At 41.9% G+C, this 20,823-nt stretch overlaps 1 protein-coding gene across 1 annotated transcript in view; it reads left to right on the plus strand.

Annotated features, from left to right (window-relative positions):
* MKLN1 (muskelin 1) overlaps nt 1-20,823 on the plus strand; it is a 138,781-nt gene that overhangs the window by 77,699 nt on the left and 40,259 nt on the right. Inside the window, exons 4-5 of the mRNA XM_073589080.1 lie at nt 7,243-7,331; nt 20,461-20,570. Of these exons, the coding sequence (XP_073445181.1) occupies nt 7,243-7,331; nt 20,461-20,570 (199 nt within the window). The remainder of the gene's footprint in view (nt 1-7,242; nt 7,332-20,460; nt 20,571-20,823) is intronic.

Raw genomic sequence — 20,823 nt, forward strand, 5'->3', positions numbered from 1 at the left:
TCTTTATTCGTGCCCTAAGGCAAAAATTATATGCAATAACCATATTTCTGAGACTTTTGCGATCTCCAATGGTACCCGACAAGGCTGTCCCCTTTCCCCCTTACTATTCAACATGGCCATGGAACCATTAGCAGAACACCTACGGCAAAATCCTAATATAACAGGTCTCACCACCCATACTCGTCAGCATAAGTTGAGTCTATTTGCCGATGACTTAATACTCACTCTCACAAGGCCTGAACTTTCCACCCCTGAAGCCCTCAGAGAAATAGATTCTCAACTCTCTCCAACTTCAAAATAAATCACCAAAAATCAAACATTCTTCCACTTCATGTTCAAAAAGAACAAATCACAATCATCCAAGCTGTAACCACATTGAACTGGTGCGAAAAGGAGTTCACTTATTTAGGCGTAATCATTAATAAGAATCTATCGGAAACTGTCAAATCCAACATTAAAAAAATAGAGGAATCAATTCTTAAAGACAGTAGATCTTTCAAGGACAAAGACTTGACCTGGTGGGGGAGGAATCTCGCAGTAAAATTATTTACTCTGCCAAAAATTCTGTACATCCTGAGTTGCTTACCCCTGCCCATCCCCACCATATGTCTAACGAACATTCAAGCATTTTAATAAACTCAATTATTTGGGGTAATAAAAGATCTAGGACTGACACCAGATCCCTGTATAAGAAAAAATCTCACGGAGGAATTATCTTTCCCAACCTCAATGCACATTACCTCACCCTCCTACTCAAACACAGTTTGTCTTGGCTTTCTAATTCACTCGACCCAGCTTGGCTTGATCTTGAAACTGCTATTAATAATACCAAACCCCTTACATTTTTAATACTGGATAAAATAATCCGTAGGCATCAGACTCATCAAAAATATCCCGTCTTCCAAGCAATAACTACTGCCTGGCTAAAAATCTTAAAATCAGATAATAAAACTCCAAAGACAAAAATATTACAAGAAATCCCTCTATCTTTATCTTATACAATAATTGGTCATACTATTCCTCCTACTTGGGCAGATTTGAATATCAAAAAGTTAGGAGATATCTTTAACGGTAAAGACTTTCTAAGCTTTAGCTCCCTCAAGAATAAGTACAATATCCCCTCGTCACTATTTATGGATTTCCTGATTCTAAGAAACAACTTAAGGCTGTTTCGGAATAAGAAACCTACCCTCTCTGAGACCTCTTTGAAGCTGCTATGTAACTGCGGACATCCAAGATTTTGGAGTTATAGCTTCTTATATGACAGTTTCAATGGTGATTCAATTTTAAAAGAAAACCCTTACATGATCAACTGGGAAAAAACTCTCAATCGCACATTCGCCATAGAAGATTGGGAAGACTCCCTTTCTCTAACCTATAATTCCACTTTATCCATGCCTTTGCAGGAGGCGCATTACAAAGTGTCCTCCCGCTGGTATTATACTCCAGCCAGAATGGCCCACTTTGGCTCGTCAAACTCAGCTCAATGTTGGAGAAACTGTGGGCAAAAAGGAGACATTTTCACATATTTTGGAGCTGCCCAATAGCACACTCCTTTTGGACTCAGATTTTTTTCTATCCTAAGCAAACTTGTCGGCTCTACTATGACTGTAAGGCTGGAGTCACACGCAACAAATAAAAAATCGGTCCCATTTTAACAGTCCGAAATCGCACAAAAGTATCTTAACCAGTGATCCGTTTTTGATGCGATTTTTCTTCATTGATGCAATTTTAATCGCATGTAAGGATCCGTTTGACATCCGTCTGGCGAGATTTTCTCGCAGGGTAGCTAAATGGACATATAATGGAGCCCGATGACAGGTTTCCGCACACAAACGAATTAATAGATCCAGACACATTAAAAAAAAAAAAAATATATATATATCTCTATGAGATAGATATAGATAGATAGATAGATAGAGAGATATATATATATATATATATATATATATATATATATATATATATATATATATATATATTTCTAATTCATACACAGTTCATCATTGAATAGCCGCTGAAACATTTGCCGGCTTTTGTATAATTATTCTTCTGCCCGACATGAAATGACACATGGTTTACATATAGTTAACCATTTCATTTCATGTTTTTTTTTATGTCTATCATTATTAATTATATGAGGGTTTGTGGGTAAAATTTTGGAGTTGTAGGGGTTCATTTAAGGGGTTAATTCATTGTATTAAATTGCTGGGACTCCCGCTGACGTCACTGAGGCTGCAGGGAGTCCCCGCAATTTAATACAACGAATTAACCCCTTAAATGAACCCCTACAACTCCAAAATTTTACCCACAAACCCTCATATAATTAATAGTGATAGACATAAAAAAAAAAACATGAAATGAAATGGTTAACTATATGTAAACCATGTGTCATTTCATGTCGGGCAGAAGAATGATTATACAAAAGCCGGCAAATGTTTCAGCGGCTATTCTGCAATGAAGAACTGTATGAATTAGAAATATATATATAAATGTGTCTCTATGACGTGTGTGTGTGTGTGTGTGTGTGTGTGTGTGTGTGTGTATACATATATATGTGTATATATATATATATGTATATATATTATTGTGTGTGTCTAGATCTATTAATTCGTTTCTTTATTTAACCGGTCATTGTGATATTACTGTATTTAAAAAAAAAAAAAAATTGGGCTTTTGGTGCGATTTTACTGCAACTCACACATCGGGTCCGTTTGCAATCCAATTTTTTCTCGCCCCCATTGACTTGCATTGTCGAATCCGATCCGAAAATCGGTGACAATCGCAGCATGCTGCGATTGTCTCGGTCCGAGGATTGGATCCGATCAAAAATCGCATGATGTGAGCTGCCCCATAGAATAACATTAGGACGAATGCAATGCGATTTTTTTTTTTTTTATCGCATTGCATTCGTCCGATTTAATCGCCAGTGTGACCCCGGCCTAAGTCCACAATCTGCACTTCTTTCCTTAGACATAGCAGAATGGGAACCCTCTTTAAAACCATTATTTTTACATATTTGCATGGTAGCAAAAAACTCCATTGCATACCACTGGAAAAGGGCCTACACTTCCTAACTCTAATGACATTATACAATTAGTTTCTCGCCATTGCTCCCATGAACTAAAGTTCGCTCTAACAACCAGTTCAAATCATTTTTTAGTAAATGGCAAAAATGGGACCAAGTCTTCCCATCTCCCATCACTTAAACATTACCATGCTAGAGTCCAACCCTATCTACCTACTTGATTTATTTCTCTCCAAAGACATATCAGTGTTATATTGCAATATCGCTATTACTTCATCCTTACACAATCTAAACTCTATATTGCTATACAGACCTGCTATTGTGTATTTTTGTAATACTGTTTCTCTGTTTATGTGGTTTATTCTGCATTGCCTTAGTTAATACCCTTGTATTATATTTCAGATTATAATGTTGACTTTGTTTACGACTCAAGGGTTGCATCCCTTGTCAACTGATACTTGTTCCCTAATTCCATATTATCTCTTTCCTCCTCCCCCCACCCCCCCCTTCTGTTTTAATGTTTTAAACAATAAAAATTTTTGGAAAAGAATTATATAATGTTGTATAATACTCATAAAAACAGTGAAGTATATCTTCAGTTGAAGTCACTGTTGAATTATCCAATGTTCGGATCTTGGCGTGTGGTGTTAGATGTGTTATGCTGACGCACCAGAAAAGCCAAAAATTTACCTGCCTGATTCCCTAGTTCAAAATAGGATTGCTGAGTAAAAAATTTGCGCTTAGACTTGGTGTCCATGTGCTGAGTATATAGCCTATGGGAAGTCAGCCATACCACTCTATTCTCATTAGTCTGAATATATATAGATATGCTGCTTCGGAGTCTTTAAGTCGTTGTTCCATCTCATCATCTTCCCTCGAGGTCATCTTTTTAATATAAGAGATCGTAGAGGACAAACATCCTCTCAAATACGCCTTAAGGGCATCCCAAAACAGATCAGTATCCTGGGGTTCAGGGTGAGACGAGATGAAATAATCTAATAGGCTCTAATGACAGAACTATAGACCAATCAATTTCAGCCAAAATGGATTTAGTTTCCAAAAAGTATTGTTTTGATCGGCCAAAATTAAGTCTAAGTATAATCGGGCTATGATCTTAAATTCCTTTGTTACCATGTTCTATGTCAACCACCCACATCACTAAGCTACTGGAACCAAATATGTAGTCTATGCGGGATAGAGTACCTTTAGTAGACGAGTGACAGCTGTATTCCTTTACCCCGGGGTGGCGCATCCTCCACATATCCAACCAACCACTATCCTCCATAAACAGCGCCAGTGAAGAGGGAGATGAGGGTAAAGAGGAGGTCCCTCCAGAAGTCTCTCTATCCAGTCTAATTCTATCGAGACAGTCATCCATAACTAGATTAAAGTCCCCCATACATATAATGTGTGCATCAGGATAATTTAGAGCAAAGCTCATTGCCATCTGAAGAATTTACATATTGGCTGGGGGGGGGGGGGTTGTATACACATGGTATGACGTATGTCTTGGAGTTAATCAGTGTGCATGCAAAAACAAAGCGGCCTTCCGGGTCTCTTCGAGCCTCCCTGACCTCCTGTCTCACAACAATGAAACCCCTCTCGAGTAGCTAGTATGAAATGCGTGAAGAAACCACTGTACCCATGGCTTCTGTACATGTCGGGCTGAATCCCTGGTGAGATGCGTCTCGATCAGAGCCACGATGTGGGGGTGATGGCGCTTAATCTGGGAAAAGACCTTAATTCTCTTGCGAGGAGTCCCAAGACCCCTTACATTCCAGGTCAAACAGACAATTTCAGAATCCATGTCCCCTCATTTAAGTATGAGATACCGTATGATGCGAGTGGAGTTTATAGGCAACACATAAAGATCTTTGGCAGCAATATCTATAAAAACTACAACAAAACTAACAAGAAAACGAGAACAATAAGAAGTTCAAAAATAAAGGAGCAAAGTCCTGCTCTCCTATCATACATCCAACATGAGGATACCCTCACTGGAAACAGTGTCCGGTATGGTTGTGAAGTCGGATGCCAGTGGAAGGAGCTCCAATGCTACAGTTCTTCGGATAAATGTCAATTAGCTGCAAACATATCAGGACTTATTTCCACGAGATCCCGTGTGAGAGCGTAACCACTCAGCTGCCTCTGCTGGATCCGTAAAGAACATGGAAGAGCCCTCATGGACAATGGGGAGACGAACTGGATATATCATTGCTTATAAGATGTTTTTTTTTCTCTGAGCTGCTTCTTAATGTCCATGAATTGTGCCCTTTGCTTTTGGAGTTCCATAGAGAAATCGGGGAAGATTGAAATCGTGGCATTGTTAAACTTAATAGTTCTTTTCTGACGTGCCAGACGTAATATAGCATAACTGTCTTTACAATTGAGGAGGCGCGCGAGGAATGGTCTAGGTGGACTGCCCGGTGGAAGTGGCCTTGTGGGGACCGGGGACCCTGTAAGCCCTTTCCACAGAAAACGTGGAGGAGAATTCATCTCCAAGATTATCCTTAAGCCAGCCCTCTAAGAATCGCTCAGTTTGCTGACCCTCCGAGCGCTCCGGCAATCCTATAATCCGAATGTTATTTCGGCGCAGTCTATTTTCAAGATCATCCGCTTTTTGCTTCCAGGCATTTATAGAGCCGGCCACTCTTGTTAACTTAGTTTCCATGGGTGGGAGATTGTCTCTAAGTGGGATACTCTCGTTTCCACTTCTGTAATGCGCCCCCTCATGGTTTGCATATCCTGTCGGAGACGGCCCACCTCGGAGTGAACATCCTCTATCTTTTCTGTCAGGGATGCTCTAGTTAAAGATATGGCCTGCATTAACTGTTCGGATGCTTGTCTAAGAGTCAGATCATCCTGGTCCCCACCTCCCTCACTATCAGAAGCGTGGTTTTTACGCTGATCCGTAGTTTTGGCATGTGATGAGTTATGCCTGAGAGATCGTGCACTGTCGGATGGATCAGTTCTTGCAAATTCTTTCAGTTTGTCAGCTGCCCCCGACCCTTTTGAACAATTCATATTGAACAGTGATGCAAATGGCAAGCTGAATAAACGTGTGACCACAAAATCCCCTCTTTCCTCCGACTCCAGCAGCTATAGTGTTAATCTACTATATATGTGCTCCTTTAAGCTGGGCAGTAGAAAGGAATGCAGCCAGCTCAGAATAGGGTCACAGCGTGAAGTGTTGATTTATGACAAGCCTGAGGTCCTCACCCAGGTCCTGCAGCACAGGGTGTATTGCAGTGCCTGCAGGGGGGCCACAGTTTGTGTGTACAGACCCCTGAAATGACAGGAGCCACGGGCTAGTTTATTGTGACCAGGGAAGCGCAGGGCTCATTTCTCAGAGCTCACACCACGTATTCCCCTGAAAATACCTCCGAGAATCACTGAGTCGGCCCACAGGTCTCCTCAGGAGCGGGATCCGACAGATGGCATTCGTCTCTCTGCAGGAGACACAGGAAAAGATGGCCGCCGCCGTCTACTACAGGCCTCACTCCTTGCTGGAACAGCTGCGGGGCGGGGGGGGGGGTGCCCTCTCACTGAAGCCGCCCACACACCTCCTAGGAAGCTGGATGTTGTCAGGAGCCCAGGGGGACCGTGCCACAGGCAAATCACTCTCAGCGGGCTCTGTGTCAGGATAATTGCCTGGATTATAGGAGCTCTCCCAAGGTGTGTCCTCACGGCTCTGCTACATCGCCCCACCCCCTAGAGAATAATTTTGTTAGGTAATTTTTACTATCCATTGAACGGCGTAAAAACTAAATCCCCAAAAATGTCTATAGCATTTTTTCACCATTAGACCTCTTTTGGAATTTCTTGTACATTAAGCCCAACTTGTCCCACCAAAAATAAACCTTCATATGACTATCAACTGAAAAATAGACATGCACATCTCTTTGTACAATGGAAGGAAAGAAAAATCAAAAGGGCCAAAAAAACGAAAAATCACCTAGTGCTTGAGGGTTTATTCAGAAATGTAGATACTCCCTCTCATCAGTTGTTAATGTTTTACAGCGTAGTCTGTACAGATGTAAGCCATGATGATTTCACCAGTCTCTCCCAGACAACTTTGCCTGCTCTTTGCTTTGTAGACAATATAGTTACATGAGTAGTTATAGGAGCCATAATGAAATTCAATATCACATTGTCATCTCTAGGCGCTTGTATTCTTTTACTAACCCAGTGAATATAAACATTTCATCTTTCAGTGGCCTAAAGAATGATTACAACAAGGAGACCTTCACATTGAAGCATAAAATTGATGAGGAGATGTTCCCGTGCCGTTTCATTAAAATAGGTATTTCATTTGAATCCTGACAAATATTTTTAATTTGCATTACTTGGTAGGTTTTGATTGATTTTGATATATAGCGGGTGAAATAAGTATTGAACACGTCACCAGTTTTCTATGTAAATGTATTTCTAAAGATGCTTTTGACATGAAATTCTCACCAGATGTCAGTAACAACCCATTCCCTCCACACAGGCAAAGAAATCAAAAGATAGAGGTCCATAAATAAGTTGTGTAATATTGAGAAATGACACTGGGAAAAAGTATTGAACACATCAGAGGTGAAAAAAGCCATGGAAAGTCATGACACCAGCTGAAATCTATCCATCATTAGAAAGCAATCCTTGCACTTAGTGAAAATATCAGCTTTTTCAACTGATGACCTACAAAAAGGTGTCTCGTTACCAAGGTGCCACGCAAGAAACCTCTCCTGATTAAAACTTGTGAGCGCTCTCAAGACATTCACAAACATACTGATAGTATTGCTTATATAAGCATTTTTAAACTACTGAAGGTTATTATTTATTATACATTTTTATAGCGCCATTTATTCCATGGCGCTTTACATGTGAAAAGGGGCAAATATACACAAGTACAATAAACATGAGCAATACAAGACACACAAGAACAGAAGGAGAGAGGACCCTGCCTGCAAGGGCTCAAAGTCTACAGGGGATCGGTGAGGATACACTAGGAAAAGGTAGAGCTGGTCGTGCGGCGGTTCAGTAGACTGAGCATCATTGCAGGTTCCAGTGAACACTGTTGGGGCCATATTTCAGAAGTGGAAAGAACATCATTTCAACATAAACCATCCACAACCAGGTGCTCCCCGCAAGATTTCATCCAGAGGAGTGAAGAGTTATCAGAAGAGTTGTCAAAGATCCAAGGACCACCTGTGGAACACTACAGAAAGACCGGGAATTAGCATGTTCAATTGTTTCAAAGAAAACTATAGGTACAGTAATGCTCTCAACCTCCAAGGCCTGTATGCTCATTCACCACGCAAAACATCCAAGCATGTTCAAGTACGTTTAGTTTGCTCAATAACGAGCCTGTGAAACACTTGGAAAATGTAGTCTGGTCAAATGAGACCAAAATTTAAATCTTTGGAGGCCAAATGGCACTGCTTATAATCCTGAAAACACCATACCAACAATGAAGTTTGGAGATGGGAACATCATGGTATGGGGCAGTTTTTTAGCATATGGCACTGGCAAACTTTTTTTTTTTTTTTTTTTTTTTTTCCAATATCTTTTTATTTGGTTTTAAGAAAATAACAAACAGTTTATACAGTGCTTTAGACTGACAAACATTGAAGTCTACATAGTGATTAAACCTACAGAAAATAAAATACAACATAACTTACAGGGCTTTATTCAATAGATTTCAAGGATTAAATTAACTACTATTAAATTAGAACAATATTTTCTGGATGATTCAACCAACTCTTCCAATTAACATTGAAAACTTGTAACTTATTTTTTTTTTTCTGTGCGATCATTTTTTCAAAAGCACAAGTTTTTATTTATTGATTGTATTAGCTCTTTGTTGGCAGGAATTCCTGGGTACTTCCATTATCTTGTAATCGCTACTTTTGTAGCCAGAAGAATGTGAGGCAATTACTCTGCTATTGGGGGGATTAGAATGTATGGGTGTGTGCACACGCTACGGATTCTGCAGCGGATTTGGTCCTGCGGATCTGCAGCAGTTTCTGCTGCGGTGTACAGTACCATTATAATCAGTGGAAAACCAAAACCGCTGTTCTCGCGCTCTCTCTCTCGATATCTCTCTCTCTCGATATCTCTCTCTCTCGATATCTCTCTCTCTCGATATCTCTCTCTCTCGATATCTCTCTCTCTCGATATCTCTCTCTCTCGATATCTCTCTCTCTCGATATCTCTCTCTCTCGATATCTCTCTCTCTCGATATCTCTCTCTCTCGATATCTCTCTCTCTCGATATCTCTCTCTCTCGATATCTCTCTCTCTCGATATCTCTCTCTCTCGATATCTCTCTCTCTCGATATCTCTCTTGAAAACTGCATGCGTTTTACCCTACAGTTTCTGCCAAACGATGCAGATTTTTATGCAGAAAAAATCCGCAACGTGTGCACACACCCTATATCTAACAAAAGTAGTGCTAAACAAGGAGATGGTTGTATTTTTTGGTGGAGAAGAGATCAGATGAAAAGTAAACGACCAGGTGGAAGTGATTACTGGATATCTCCAAAATGTGTGAATTAAGGAACCTTTTTGGCCACAATTATGCCAGCAGAGTTGAGTAGAAGAGGGAAACCAGAGTGAAGCCTCATTAGGGTGTAATACCATCTTAAAACTGTTTTTATGTAGGACTCAAGATAAGAGGCACATTTGAAGGTGTGAGCTACAAAAACTAGTGAGCTTGTCTATTCACTTCTCGAGAGTGTCTTGTTTAATTATTTTTCCCACGATAAAAAGGGAGTCGACTTCATAAAAAACATTTTTCATGGCTATTAAATTATATATAGGTTTTATGAAATGAAACATTTTAAAGAGTCAATATTAATCCTGAGTTAGCCGTTACCTCTGATATCGGAAAATGTAAGGCGTGCCGAATTTGGAGATATTTATAGAAGAACTCTTTATTGGGAATTTTGAAATGATTATGTAAAGAAGGAAAAGAGGACGTTAGGACCTTCATACAAATTTTTCACTAGAACAATGCCTCATTTTGTCCAATCTTTAATATTAGAATCTGGTATTAAGAGTTCTTAGGTTTCCAACGTAGTTATGGACACCACAGGGGTTGAGGCATTAGAACCTTTTCATGGACTACTTTCCAGCTGGATGACACCGTCAGAGGAAGAGCATCTATCAACTAGAGCAGTCAAAGTTGCACTAAATATAGCTTTTAGATTTTTAGAGGCTGCACATTGTGATTCAATTTGAATTACAAGTTTTATTTCCATTCCACCACCATGCTCGAACTTGATCTAATTGGGTAGCTAGATAGTAATCATGGATATTAGGGAGGTTGAGCCCTCCAAATTTCTTAGGTCTTTTTATAAGGTGATTATATTAGCGAGGCCTTTTGTTCCTTAACACAAAAGTGTTTACGATTCTGCTTATCTAACTGAGAAAAGGGAGATTTTGGGGAGGGAGATTGGATCAGTGCGAAACAAGTATAATAATTTGGGTAGTGAGAGCATCTAAAAGGCTGCAACATGTCCCACCCATGAAATCTCGTATTGACCTATTTTTATTTAGGTCAGATTCTTGAGTGTGTGATAAAGGAAGATAATAAAGGGGAGGAGTGTCTCTCATCCACATGTGAAAAATGAGGATGAATGATCTCATGGAGATCAACATCCAACACTGCGGAGACACCATCACATGTTTCTCAACGCAGTGATTCTAGAGCAATGCCCCCATCCCTTATGGGAAATATGCAAAAACATGCAAAACACAAGCCACGGAGACACCATCACATGTTTCTCAACGCAAGCAATGACTAGCCAGGTCTTTCCCCGGGAAGGAACAACCACGGGAAGAGCAGTCTCCAATGAAGGAAACCACCTATGCCAAAACATGGTATCCATCCACAGACAGCTGTTTCGGGGTATTGCCCCTCATCAGTGTGGAGTAGGAAACTGGCTAGTAGGAGCAATTCCTAGTAGAAGACTGTGAAAAATGAGGATGAATGAACTCATGGAGATCAACATCCAACAATGCGGAAACACCATCACATGTTCCTCAACACAGTGATTCTAGAGCAATGCCCCCATCCCTTATGGGAAATATGCAAAAACATGCAAAACACAAGCTTCGGAGATTTATATAAAGTTGACATAAATATAGTTATTGATGTTCCTAAATGTGTTTTTTTTTTTTTGTTTTTTTTTTGTAAATGTAGTAGAACCTCATCTGGTGTGTTTAAAGGCAGAATCTGGGATTTGTTTTAATTTATTTTATAGTATGACCTTTTTCCGAAATGTTCAATTGTTTCCTAATTGCGTCATCAGCATATAATGAAATTCTATGTGAACTTCCAGAAATCTCCACCCCTTTATTCTTTCATTTTGCCTAATTACTTGTGCCAAGGGTCAGTAGTGAGCACACACAGCAGGGGGGACAAGGGGCATCCCTGTCTTGTTCCATTTGTTAAAAATTCTTCCGATAAGGTGCCATTAATGTAAACTTTTGCTGAGGGTGTGGCGTAAAGGGCTTTAATGGCATTTAGTATTGAGCGCCCGAAACCCATTTGGTCCAAAACCGAGAAGGCAAACAACTAGTTAACCCGGTCAAACGTCTTATCTGAATCCAAAGCCACCAGGACCACCGGAGCCCTCCTTTTTGTTTGACATCAATCAAGTCTATGACCCTCCTTGTGTTATCTGCCTCCTGTCTCCCTTTTTAGAAAGCCAGCTTGATCTAATGATATTAATGATGGAAGAATGGGGGCTAGGCTTGCTGCTAGGCATTTAACGTGGATCTTAAAGTCGGTATTCAATAAGGATATGGGTCTAAAATTTTGTGGGATGTCCGGCTGCTTGCCAGGTTTTGGTAATGTTATTGTGGTTGATAACCTCTCTTTGGGATGAACCCTGAAAAACCGTATACTGAAGGGTCTCTGTCAGATGTGGAGTTACCTGATCTATAAAGACTTTATAGTACATTTGAAAAAGCATCAGGGCCTGGCGCTTTGTGATGGTAGAGATAAGATGGTTTTCTTTATTTCTGCATTAGTAAGGGGCACTCAGCTGTTCCAGCTGATCCTTAGACAGAGAAGGAAGAGGAAGGACTCCGTGTCCAACACATTGGGAAGAATATAGTCAGGAGCAGAGGATAAGTTATAAAGTGAGGAATAATATTCCCTAAATTTATTTGCAATGTCTTTAGGGCTGTATAAAATGTTGTTGAGGGCCATTTTTGAGATAGGGGATTTTTGCTTTAATTTCTCTGGATTTTAGTCTATTTGCTAATAACTTCCCAGCTTTATTGTCTTGAGAATAATAATGTGCTTTTATTTATTGAAGATTGAATTAGAAGATTACGTAGTTTACCAGGCCTTTCTCTATTGAACGTTTGTGTAAGACTTCTAGATTCTGGATTTCAGAGAGAATTTCATAAATTTTTTTTTTTTTTTTTTTGATCCCTTTCTCATTTCATTTTATGACTTAGTTTAATAAGAATCCCTCGCCTGTATGTCTTGTGTGAGTTCCATAGGAGGAAAGGACTATTTACTGAATTGGCATTACTTAAAAAAAATTCTTGTAAATTCTTTTGGAGGTACTCTACGTTTTGTGGAGAAGATGCGGATTAGTTTTCCAAAGAGTGTCTCTCCTCCACATGTAACATAAACGGGACATAGTCCGACCATGTAATGAGGCCTATGGACGAGAGTACAATATCCTCTAGAAGTGATCTGCTCACCAAAAATCTGTGCGTGAGTATGTGTTATGGACAGATGAGAAGAAGGAATCATCTCTGTCATATGTATGATGGATTATCCAAATATCGTATTGATCCTTCTTGTTCAAGATGCCGATTTTGGGGAGTGTCTTTTGGAAATTGATGAGAGTCCAATTCATGATCGTGTGTTAAATTGAAATCTCCACAGTAGATGTCATGGCCTTGTTTTACTTTGTTTACATTTTTTCATTAACTTGCGCATAAAGTTTAACTGAGAATATTAGGCGCATAAACTACTACAATAGTATATATTACATTATTAATGGAACAGAAGAGTCAGAATCCAAGCATATTGAACAGAAAGCCACAGTGCTGCTGATAGCTAGCATCACACCTTTTTTTTTTTTTTTTTTTCTTATAATTGTCTTGTAACATATGGAAAAAGGGGATGTCAGTCTGCCAGCATCTCTGTGGATGATAGGAGTTTCCTGGACACACAAGTTATCACATTTAGAGGAAACCACCTTTTTCCACATAAAAGATCTTTTCTGTGGACTGTTAAGACCATTAACATTAATTGAGCATATCTTAATCACCAGTTTTATACTTGGGGAAAATGCTGAAGCTAGATAAAATCTGTGACCAACCATATACAGGTGTGCAACATCAACTCCATCTTTTCAAGATCCACCTAACTTTCAGAATTAGTCTGTATGTAAAAGAGAACCTAAAAATACAAAACATTATTAACCAACATTAAAGTAGCAGATCAACTAAAGGATCTACTTATTCTGTGCGACTCACTAGTCAGTAACCCAGAAGAGGGGGGGAATAGTTCTGCCTGATTGGCCGAAAAAGTTACACGATTCCCTCTCTACGCAGATGAAGATTCTATCATTCAGCACTTAAGGCCCTGTCACACTAAGCGATCTCGCTAGCGAGATAGCTGAATTTGTGACACATCAGCGATCTCGCCAGCGAGATAATAATAAATTTTATTTCTATAGCGCCGACATATTCCACAGCACTTTACATTTCAGAGGGGATTTGTACAGACAATACATTTCAGAGGGGACTTCTACTGACAATAGACATTACAGCATAACAATCACATAGATTATAACAAATACCAAGAGGAATGAGGGCCCTGCTTGCAAGCTTACAATCTATGAGGAAAGAGGTAGACACGAAAGGTGGGTGGTAACAGTTGCCCTGATTGTATGGACCAGCCATAATAAGTGTGTAACAGTACAGACAGAGGGCTAATGGATGCATAAAGCATGTGGGAACATGATGCGGGGAACCTGGTTATGGTAAAACTTTTGACTGTGCCACACAGGGATAGATTAGGTTAATGTGTTGAGGCGATAGGCCAGTCTGAATAAATGCGTTTTCAGGGCACGCTTAAAATTGTGGGGATTGGGGACTAATCGTATTGACCTGGGAAGTGCATTCCAAAGAATTGGCGCAGCACGTGTAAAGTCTTGGAGATGGGAGTGGGAGGTTCTGATTATTGAGGATGCTAACCTCAGGTCATCAGCAGAACGGAGGGCATGGGTAGGATGGTATACTGAAACAAGGGAGGAGATGTAGGGTGGTGCTGAGCCATGGAGGGCTTTGTGGGTAAGGGTAATAAGTGTATACTGAATTCTGGAGTGGATGGGTAGCCAGTGTAATGACTGGAACAAGGTAGAGGCATCGCTGTAACGATTGGTGAGGAATATGATCCTGGCTGCAGCATTCAAGACAGATTGGAGAGGGGAGAGTTTGGTAAGAGGGAGACCGATTAGAAGAGAGTTACAATAGTTGAGACGAGAATGAATAAGAGAAACGGTAAGAGTTTTTGCAGAATCAAAAGTAAGAAAAGGTCGAATTCTAGAAATGTTTTTGAGGTGCAGATGACAAGAGCGAGCCAGTTATCGAATGTGGGAGGCAAAGGAAAGCTCGGAGTAAAGTATGACCCCAAGACAGTGGGCATGTTGCTGGGGAGTAATAGTGGAACCACACACAGAAATGGCAATGTCGGGTATAGGTACATTAGTAGAGGGAGGAAACACAAGGAGTTCAGTCTTTGACAGGTTCAGTTTCAGATATAGTGAGGACATGTTAGACACAGCGTTTAGGGTAGTTTCACATTTGCATTTAAGGACGCAGCGACGGCCTGCGCATGGCTGCTGCTAAGCCCCACCCCCTGCCGCGCCTCCTCCGGTACCTCCGCCTACGGGCACATGACGCTGCATGCATCCCCTATCTTTAGCACTGGGGAAACAGGCCGTGCACAGGTATGCGTTTGGTGGCGCATGCGTCTTTTTGACGCTGCGCCGACCGCACCAAAGTGCAACAGGTTGCGTTTGGCGCTGGTCGGCGCAGCGTCAAAAGGACGTATGCGCCGCCAAACTCATACCTACGCACAGCCTGCGTCCCCAGTGCTAAAGATAGGGGACGAATGCAGCGTCATGCGCCAGTAGGCGAAGCTACCGGAGGAGGCGCGGCAGGGGCGGGGCTTAGCGGCGGCCGTGCGCAGGCTGTCGCTGCGGCCTTAAACGCAAATGTGAAACTACCCTTAGATAATCACCGGTGTTTCATAGAAAGGCTGGCATCGTGATGTCAGGAGAAGAAACGTATAATTGGGTGTCATCAGCATAGAGATGGTACTGGAAACCAAATCTACTGATTGTTTGACCAATAGGGGCAGTGTACAAGGAGACGAGAAGGGGGCCTAGAACTGATCCTTGAGGAACCCCAACAGTAAGGGGAAGGTGAGAGGAGGAGGAACCGGCAAAAGATACAGTAAAGGAGTGGTCAGAGAGATAGGAGGAGAACCAGGAGAGAACTGTGTCCTTGAGGCCAATGGAATGGAGCATAGTGAGGAGGAGCTGATGATCCACAGTGTCGAATGCTGCAGAGAGATCCAAGAGAATTGGCATGGAATAATGACCATTTGATTTAGCTGTTAGTAGATCATTAGAGACTTTACTGAGGGCAGTTTCAGTAGAGTGTAAAGAGCGGAAACCGGATTGGAGAGGGTCGAGAAGAGAGTTATCAAAGAGATAGCAGTTAAGATGGGAGTGGACCAGGGGTTCCAGGAGTTTAGAGATGAAGGGAAGAGTTAGAGACAGGTCTATAGTTAGCGGCACAGTTTTGGTCGAGGGATGGTTTAAGTAGTGGATGTATGACGGCATGCTTAAATGAGGAGGGAAGGATACCAGAAGAGAGAGAGAGAGAGGTTAAATATTTTAGTTAGGTGAGGGGTGACAGCAGGGGAAAGGGACTGGAGGAGATGTGATGGAAATGGGTCACTGGTGCAAGTGGTTGGGTGAGAAGATGCAAGGAGCCTGCTTACTTTTTCTGTGACTGGTTCAAAATCGGAGAGTGAGCTAGATGCAGTGGGGGAGGGAGGACAGTGCATGGTATGAGGTGATTGGGAGATAATTTCCTGTCGAATCTGGTCAATTTTTTCTTTGAAGTAATTGGCCAGATCGTCAGCTCGGAGCTCTGTGGTTTGGGGCCTGTACTCTTGGGTTGAGTAGAGAATGAAAAGTGTCAGAGACGTTTCGAGTTATTTGACAGTGAGGTGATGAGGGTGTTGAAATAGGTTTGTTTGGAGAGGTGAAGGGCAGTGTTGTATGTTCTAAGCATAAACTTATAATGGATGAAATCTATCGCTGTGTGTGACGGGGATCAGCGACTGGCCCCCCTGCCGGTTATCGCTGATTGTGCTCGAGCGGCCTGGGCCGTCTTTCGATCGCTGGTCTCCCGCTGCCCAGCGCGCATCGCTGCGTGTGGCAGCGAGAGATCAGCAACGCTGGTTCCTAATGTAAATGTCGGGTATCCAGGAGTCGCGCGGCTCCTTGATACCCAATGGTTCCCTTTAAACCAGTGTGTACGCCGGTTTCCAAGGTAAACAGCGGGTATCCAGGAGTCGCGCGGCTCCTGGATACACGACGTTTACATTAGAAACCAGCGTCCAGCTGGTCCTGATCGCTGGGGCTGTCGAACGATGTCCCAGCAATCCCATCATGTCGGATCGTTGGTGGGATTGCTGGGACATCGTTTAGTGTGGCGGGACCTTTTGACTTGTTTCTAGTTGAAGAAAGTTGTTAGCCAGCTTCCACAAATTTTGTGTGGGGTCTGTGAGGGCGAGTGTGTTCTATTAGTGTAATATTCCAGTTACGCATGAGGTTTTCTCACTCTTCCAAGGAGGTAACCATATGCTGCTCTCCTCTGTAATTTGAGAAGCTTCAGTGGGAAACCTCATCTATGTCACTTCCTTTTCTCAAAGTCAAGGTGATGGGATTCAATAATCTGTGGAAACGGAGAGTCGCTGCCGAAACATCTGCAATGATTTTAATTTGTTGATAAGAGTGTGGGAGTTCTCCCTTTGTTCTAGGAAAGAGTAGTATGTCTTCTTTTATATCATCATAGAAATGGATACGAGCCAAGACATCGCTGGGCATTGCAATAGTCAGGTATATGCTTTGGGCATTGTACCCTGTGGATTCTGTCAATGATAGTGTGTAATGGGGAGCAGTTAGGGAGAGCTGCTTTAATCAAACCTTGAAGGAATGAAGGCACATCTTCTGGTATCCCTCGTAATTTTACATTGTTTCGCCTAGAGCGATTTCTTCCAAATCCACAAGTTTATTTTCAATGGCTCCGCCTATGACATGTTGCGTTTCTGTCCATTCAGTGGGCACGTCAAAATGACGCATTCGCATACATCCATGTGTCCTGCGTACCCAATGTTAAAGATAGGTTCCATAGGACGCATGCAGAAGTAGGCGGAGCTTAACTGAGGAAGTACGCAGCCCTCCGCAGCTCAGCCGAATGCTAATGTGAACCTAGCCTAAGTAAGTTGCCTGATGCTGGTTCATCTGATGTGAACTGTGCCAGTGAAGTACTAGATGTAGCAGAGCTGCCTGATTTCCCTGCTCACACTTGCAGCCCCTCCCCCAGTCTCATTCTGTGTGCAGCTTGGTTAACTGTGGGAGAAGAAATATCCCTCCGCCTCCCCGACAGAACTACATCCTCCTCCATGTCTATCAGGGGACTATATCTTAAACCTGTTGAGTGATTTTGCTGCAGGGAGGTTCCGGGGATCCCATACTCACTGCGGGTGGGGAGCGCAACTCCGCTGAAGGTGTCCGGGTCACGGGAGGCAACACACGGAGACCGGGCTGTTAATGGAGGTCTCAGTGCCCTCCTTCGTGCTCCGGTCTTCTGTGAAGTAAAACTCCAGCTTTCCTTGGTTCTTTAGGTCATCATGCCAGGTGTCAGATGAGCGGGATGAGCCATTAAAAGTAGAATGAACGCTGCATACGTTGCTGAACTGGCTCTGGGTAAGAGGGAGCTCTGTACTCACGCAGCCGTTTTAGTCAGCTGCCAGGCCACGCACCCGTCACTGGCATACTTAATTGAAGGAAGGATGAATGGACAAATGTGCCAAGACATTCTTGATGTACAGTAGGGAAAAAAAGTATTTAGTCAGTCAGCAATAGTGCAAGTTCCACCACTTAAAAAGATGAGAGGCGTCTGTAATTTACATCATAGGTAGACCTCAACTATGGGAGACAAACTGAGAAAAAAAAATCCAGAAAATCACATTGTCTGTTTTTTTTTCATTTTATTTGCATATTATGGTGGAAAATAAGTATTTGGTCAGAAACAAGCAATCAAGATTTCTGGCTCTCACAGACCTGTAACTTCTTCTTTAAGAGTCTCCTCTTTCCTCCACTCATTACCTGTAGTAATGGCACCTGTTTAAACTTGTTATCAGTATAAAAAGACACCTGTGCACACCCTCAAACAGTCTGACTCCAAACTCCACTATGGTGAAGACCAAAGAGCTGTCAAAGGACACCAGAAACAAAATTGTAGCCCTGCACCAGGCTGGGAAGACTGAATCTGCAATAGCCAACCAGCTTGGAGTGAAGAAATCAACTGTGGGAGCAATAATTAGAAAATGGAAGACATACAAGACCACTGATAATCTCCCTCGATCTGGTGCTCCACGCAAAATCCCACCCCGTGGGGTCAGAATGATCACAAGAATGGTGAGCAAAAATCCCAGAACCACGCGGGGGGACCTAGTGAATGAACTGCAGAGAGCTGGGACCAATGTAACAAGGCCTACCATAAGTAACACACTACGCCACCATGGACTCAGATCCTGCAGTGCCAGACGTGTCCCACTGCTTAAGCCTGTACATGTCCGGGCCCGTCTGAAGTTTGCTAGAGAGCATTTGGATGATCCAGAGGAGTTTTGGGAGAATGTCCTATGGTCTGATGAAACCAAACTGGAACTGTTTGGTAGAAACACAACTTGTCGTGTTTGGAGAAAAAAGAATACTGAGTTGCATCCATCAAACACCATACCTACTGTAAAGCATGGTGGTGGAAACATCATGCTTTGGGGCTGTTTCTCTGCAAAGGGGCCAGGACGACTGATCCGGGTACATGAAAGAATGAATGGGGCCATGTATCGTGAGATTTTGAGTGCAAACCTCCTTCCATCAGCAAGGGCATTGAAGATGAAACGTGGCTGGGTCTTTCAACATGACAATGATCCAAAGCACACCGCCAGGGCAACGAAGGAGTGGCTTCGTAAGAAGCATTTCAAGGTCCTGGAGTGCCCTAGCCAGTCTCCAGATCTCAACCCTATAGAAAACCTTTGGAGGGAGTTGAAAGTCTGTGTTGCCAAGCGAAAAGCCAAAAACATCACTGCTCTAGAGGAGATCTGCATGGAGGAATGGGCCAACATACCAACAACAGTGTGTGGCAACCTTGTGAAGACTTACAGAAAACGTTTGACCTCTGTCATTGCCAACAAAGGATATATCACAAAGTATTGAGATGAAATTTTGTTTCTGACCAAATACTTATTTTCCACCATAATATGCATATAAAATGAAAAAAAAAACAGACAATGTGATTTTCTGGATTTTTTTTTCTCAGTTTGTCTCCCATAGTTGAGGTCTACCTATGATGTAAATTACAGACGCCTCTCATCTTTTTAAGTGGTGGAACTTGCACTATTGCTGACTGACTAAATACTTTTTTTCCCCACTGTAAATCTGCTGCTTTCTACCAAGATGATGAAGCAAGGGTGGACATTTCAGCAAGACAATGATCCCAAAAACACATCAAAGGAAACTCAATTGGTCTCAGAGAAAGAAAATAAAGCTGCTAGAATGGCCCAGCCAATCAGCGGACCTCAATCCAATATAACATTTATGGAAGGAATTAGAGCTCAAAGAATCCCACTGAACCTTCAGGATTTGAAGTGTTTGTGTGGAAGAATGGGAAAAATCACACCTGAGTAATTCATGCCACTAGTTTCTCCAAACAGGAGGTGTCTTGAAGCTGTAATCGCCAACAAAGGCTTTTGTACAAGGTATTAAGTGTCCAATACTTTTTTCCCTTTGTCATTTTTCATTATTACACAACGTTAATTTTTGGACATCTGTGGTTTGATTTCTATGCCTGTGTGGATTGGATGAGATGTTACTGACATCTGGTGAGAATATCATGTCAATGGCCCCTTTTAGAAAAATATTTTTAGAAAATGTATGTGTTCAATATTTTTTTTTCACCTGCTATATGCATACACAGATGTATATATCATTTTCGCATAGTGTATCTCAACAGCTGCATGCAAGAGTCATGCTTTGGGACATTCAAACTGTAGCTTCCAGGCTGGGCATGTCAGAATTCTATATCTAATCTTATTGTTATGATTTGTTTTAGTGCCTCTGTTGTCTTGGGGTCCAAGTTTTAACTTTAGTATTTGGTACGTTGAAATCAACGGCATTGATGATCCAGATGTGGTACAACCGTGTCTACATTGGTACAGCAAGGTAGGTGTGCACTTGAACCTTTGACTTAATAACAGACTTAAAGTGAACCTAACATCTGACCTTTGACAACATAGACTTAAAGGGAATCTGTCACCCTTTTTTTGGCCATTCAGCTGCCGGCATAGACATCGGGGGCTTACCTACAGCATTCTGTAATGCTGTAGATAAGCCTCCGATGTAACCTGAAAGAGAAGAAAAACACGTTATACTCACGGAGGTGTGCGGTCCAGTCCGATGGGTGTCGCCGTCCCGT

The sequence above is a fragment of the Dendrobates tinctorius genome, unplaced genomic scaffold (assembly GCF_039654945.1).
Source record: "Dendrobates tinctorius isolate UK_male_01 unplaced genomic scaffold, ASM3965494v1 ptg000105l, whole genome shotgun sequence".
Classification (NCBI taxonomy): domain Eukaryota; kingdom Metazoa; phylum Chordata; class Amphibia; order Anura; family Dendrobatidae; genus Dendrobates; species Dendrobates tinctorius.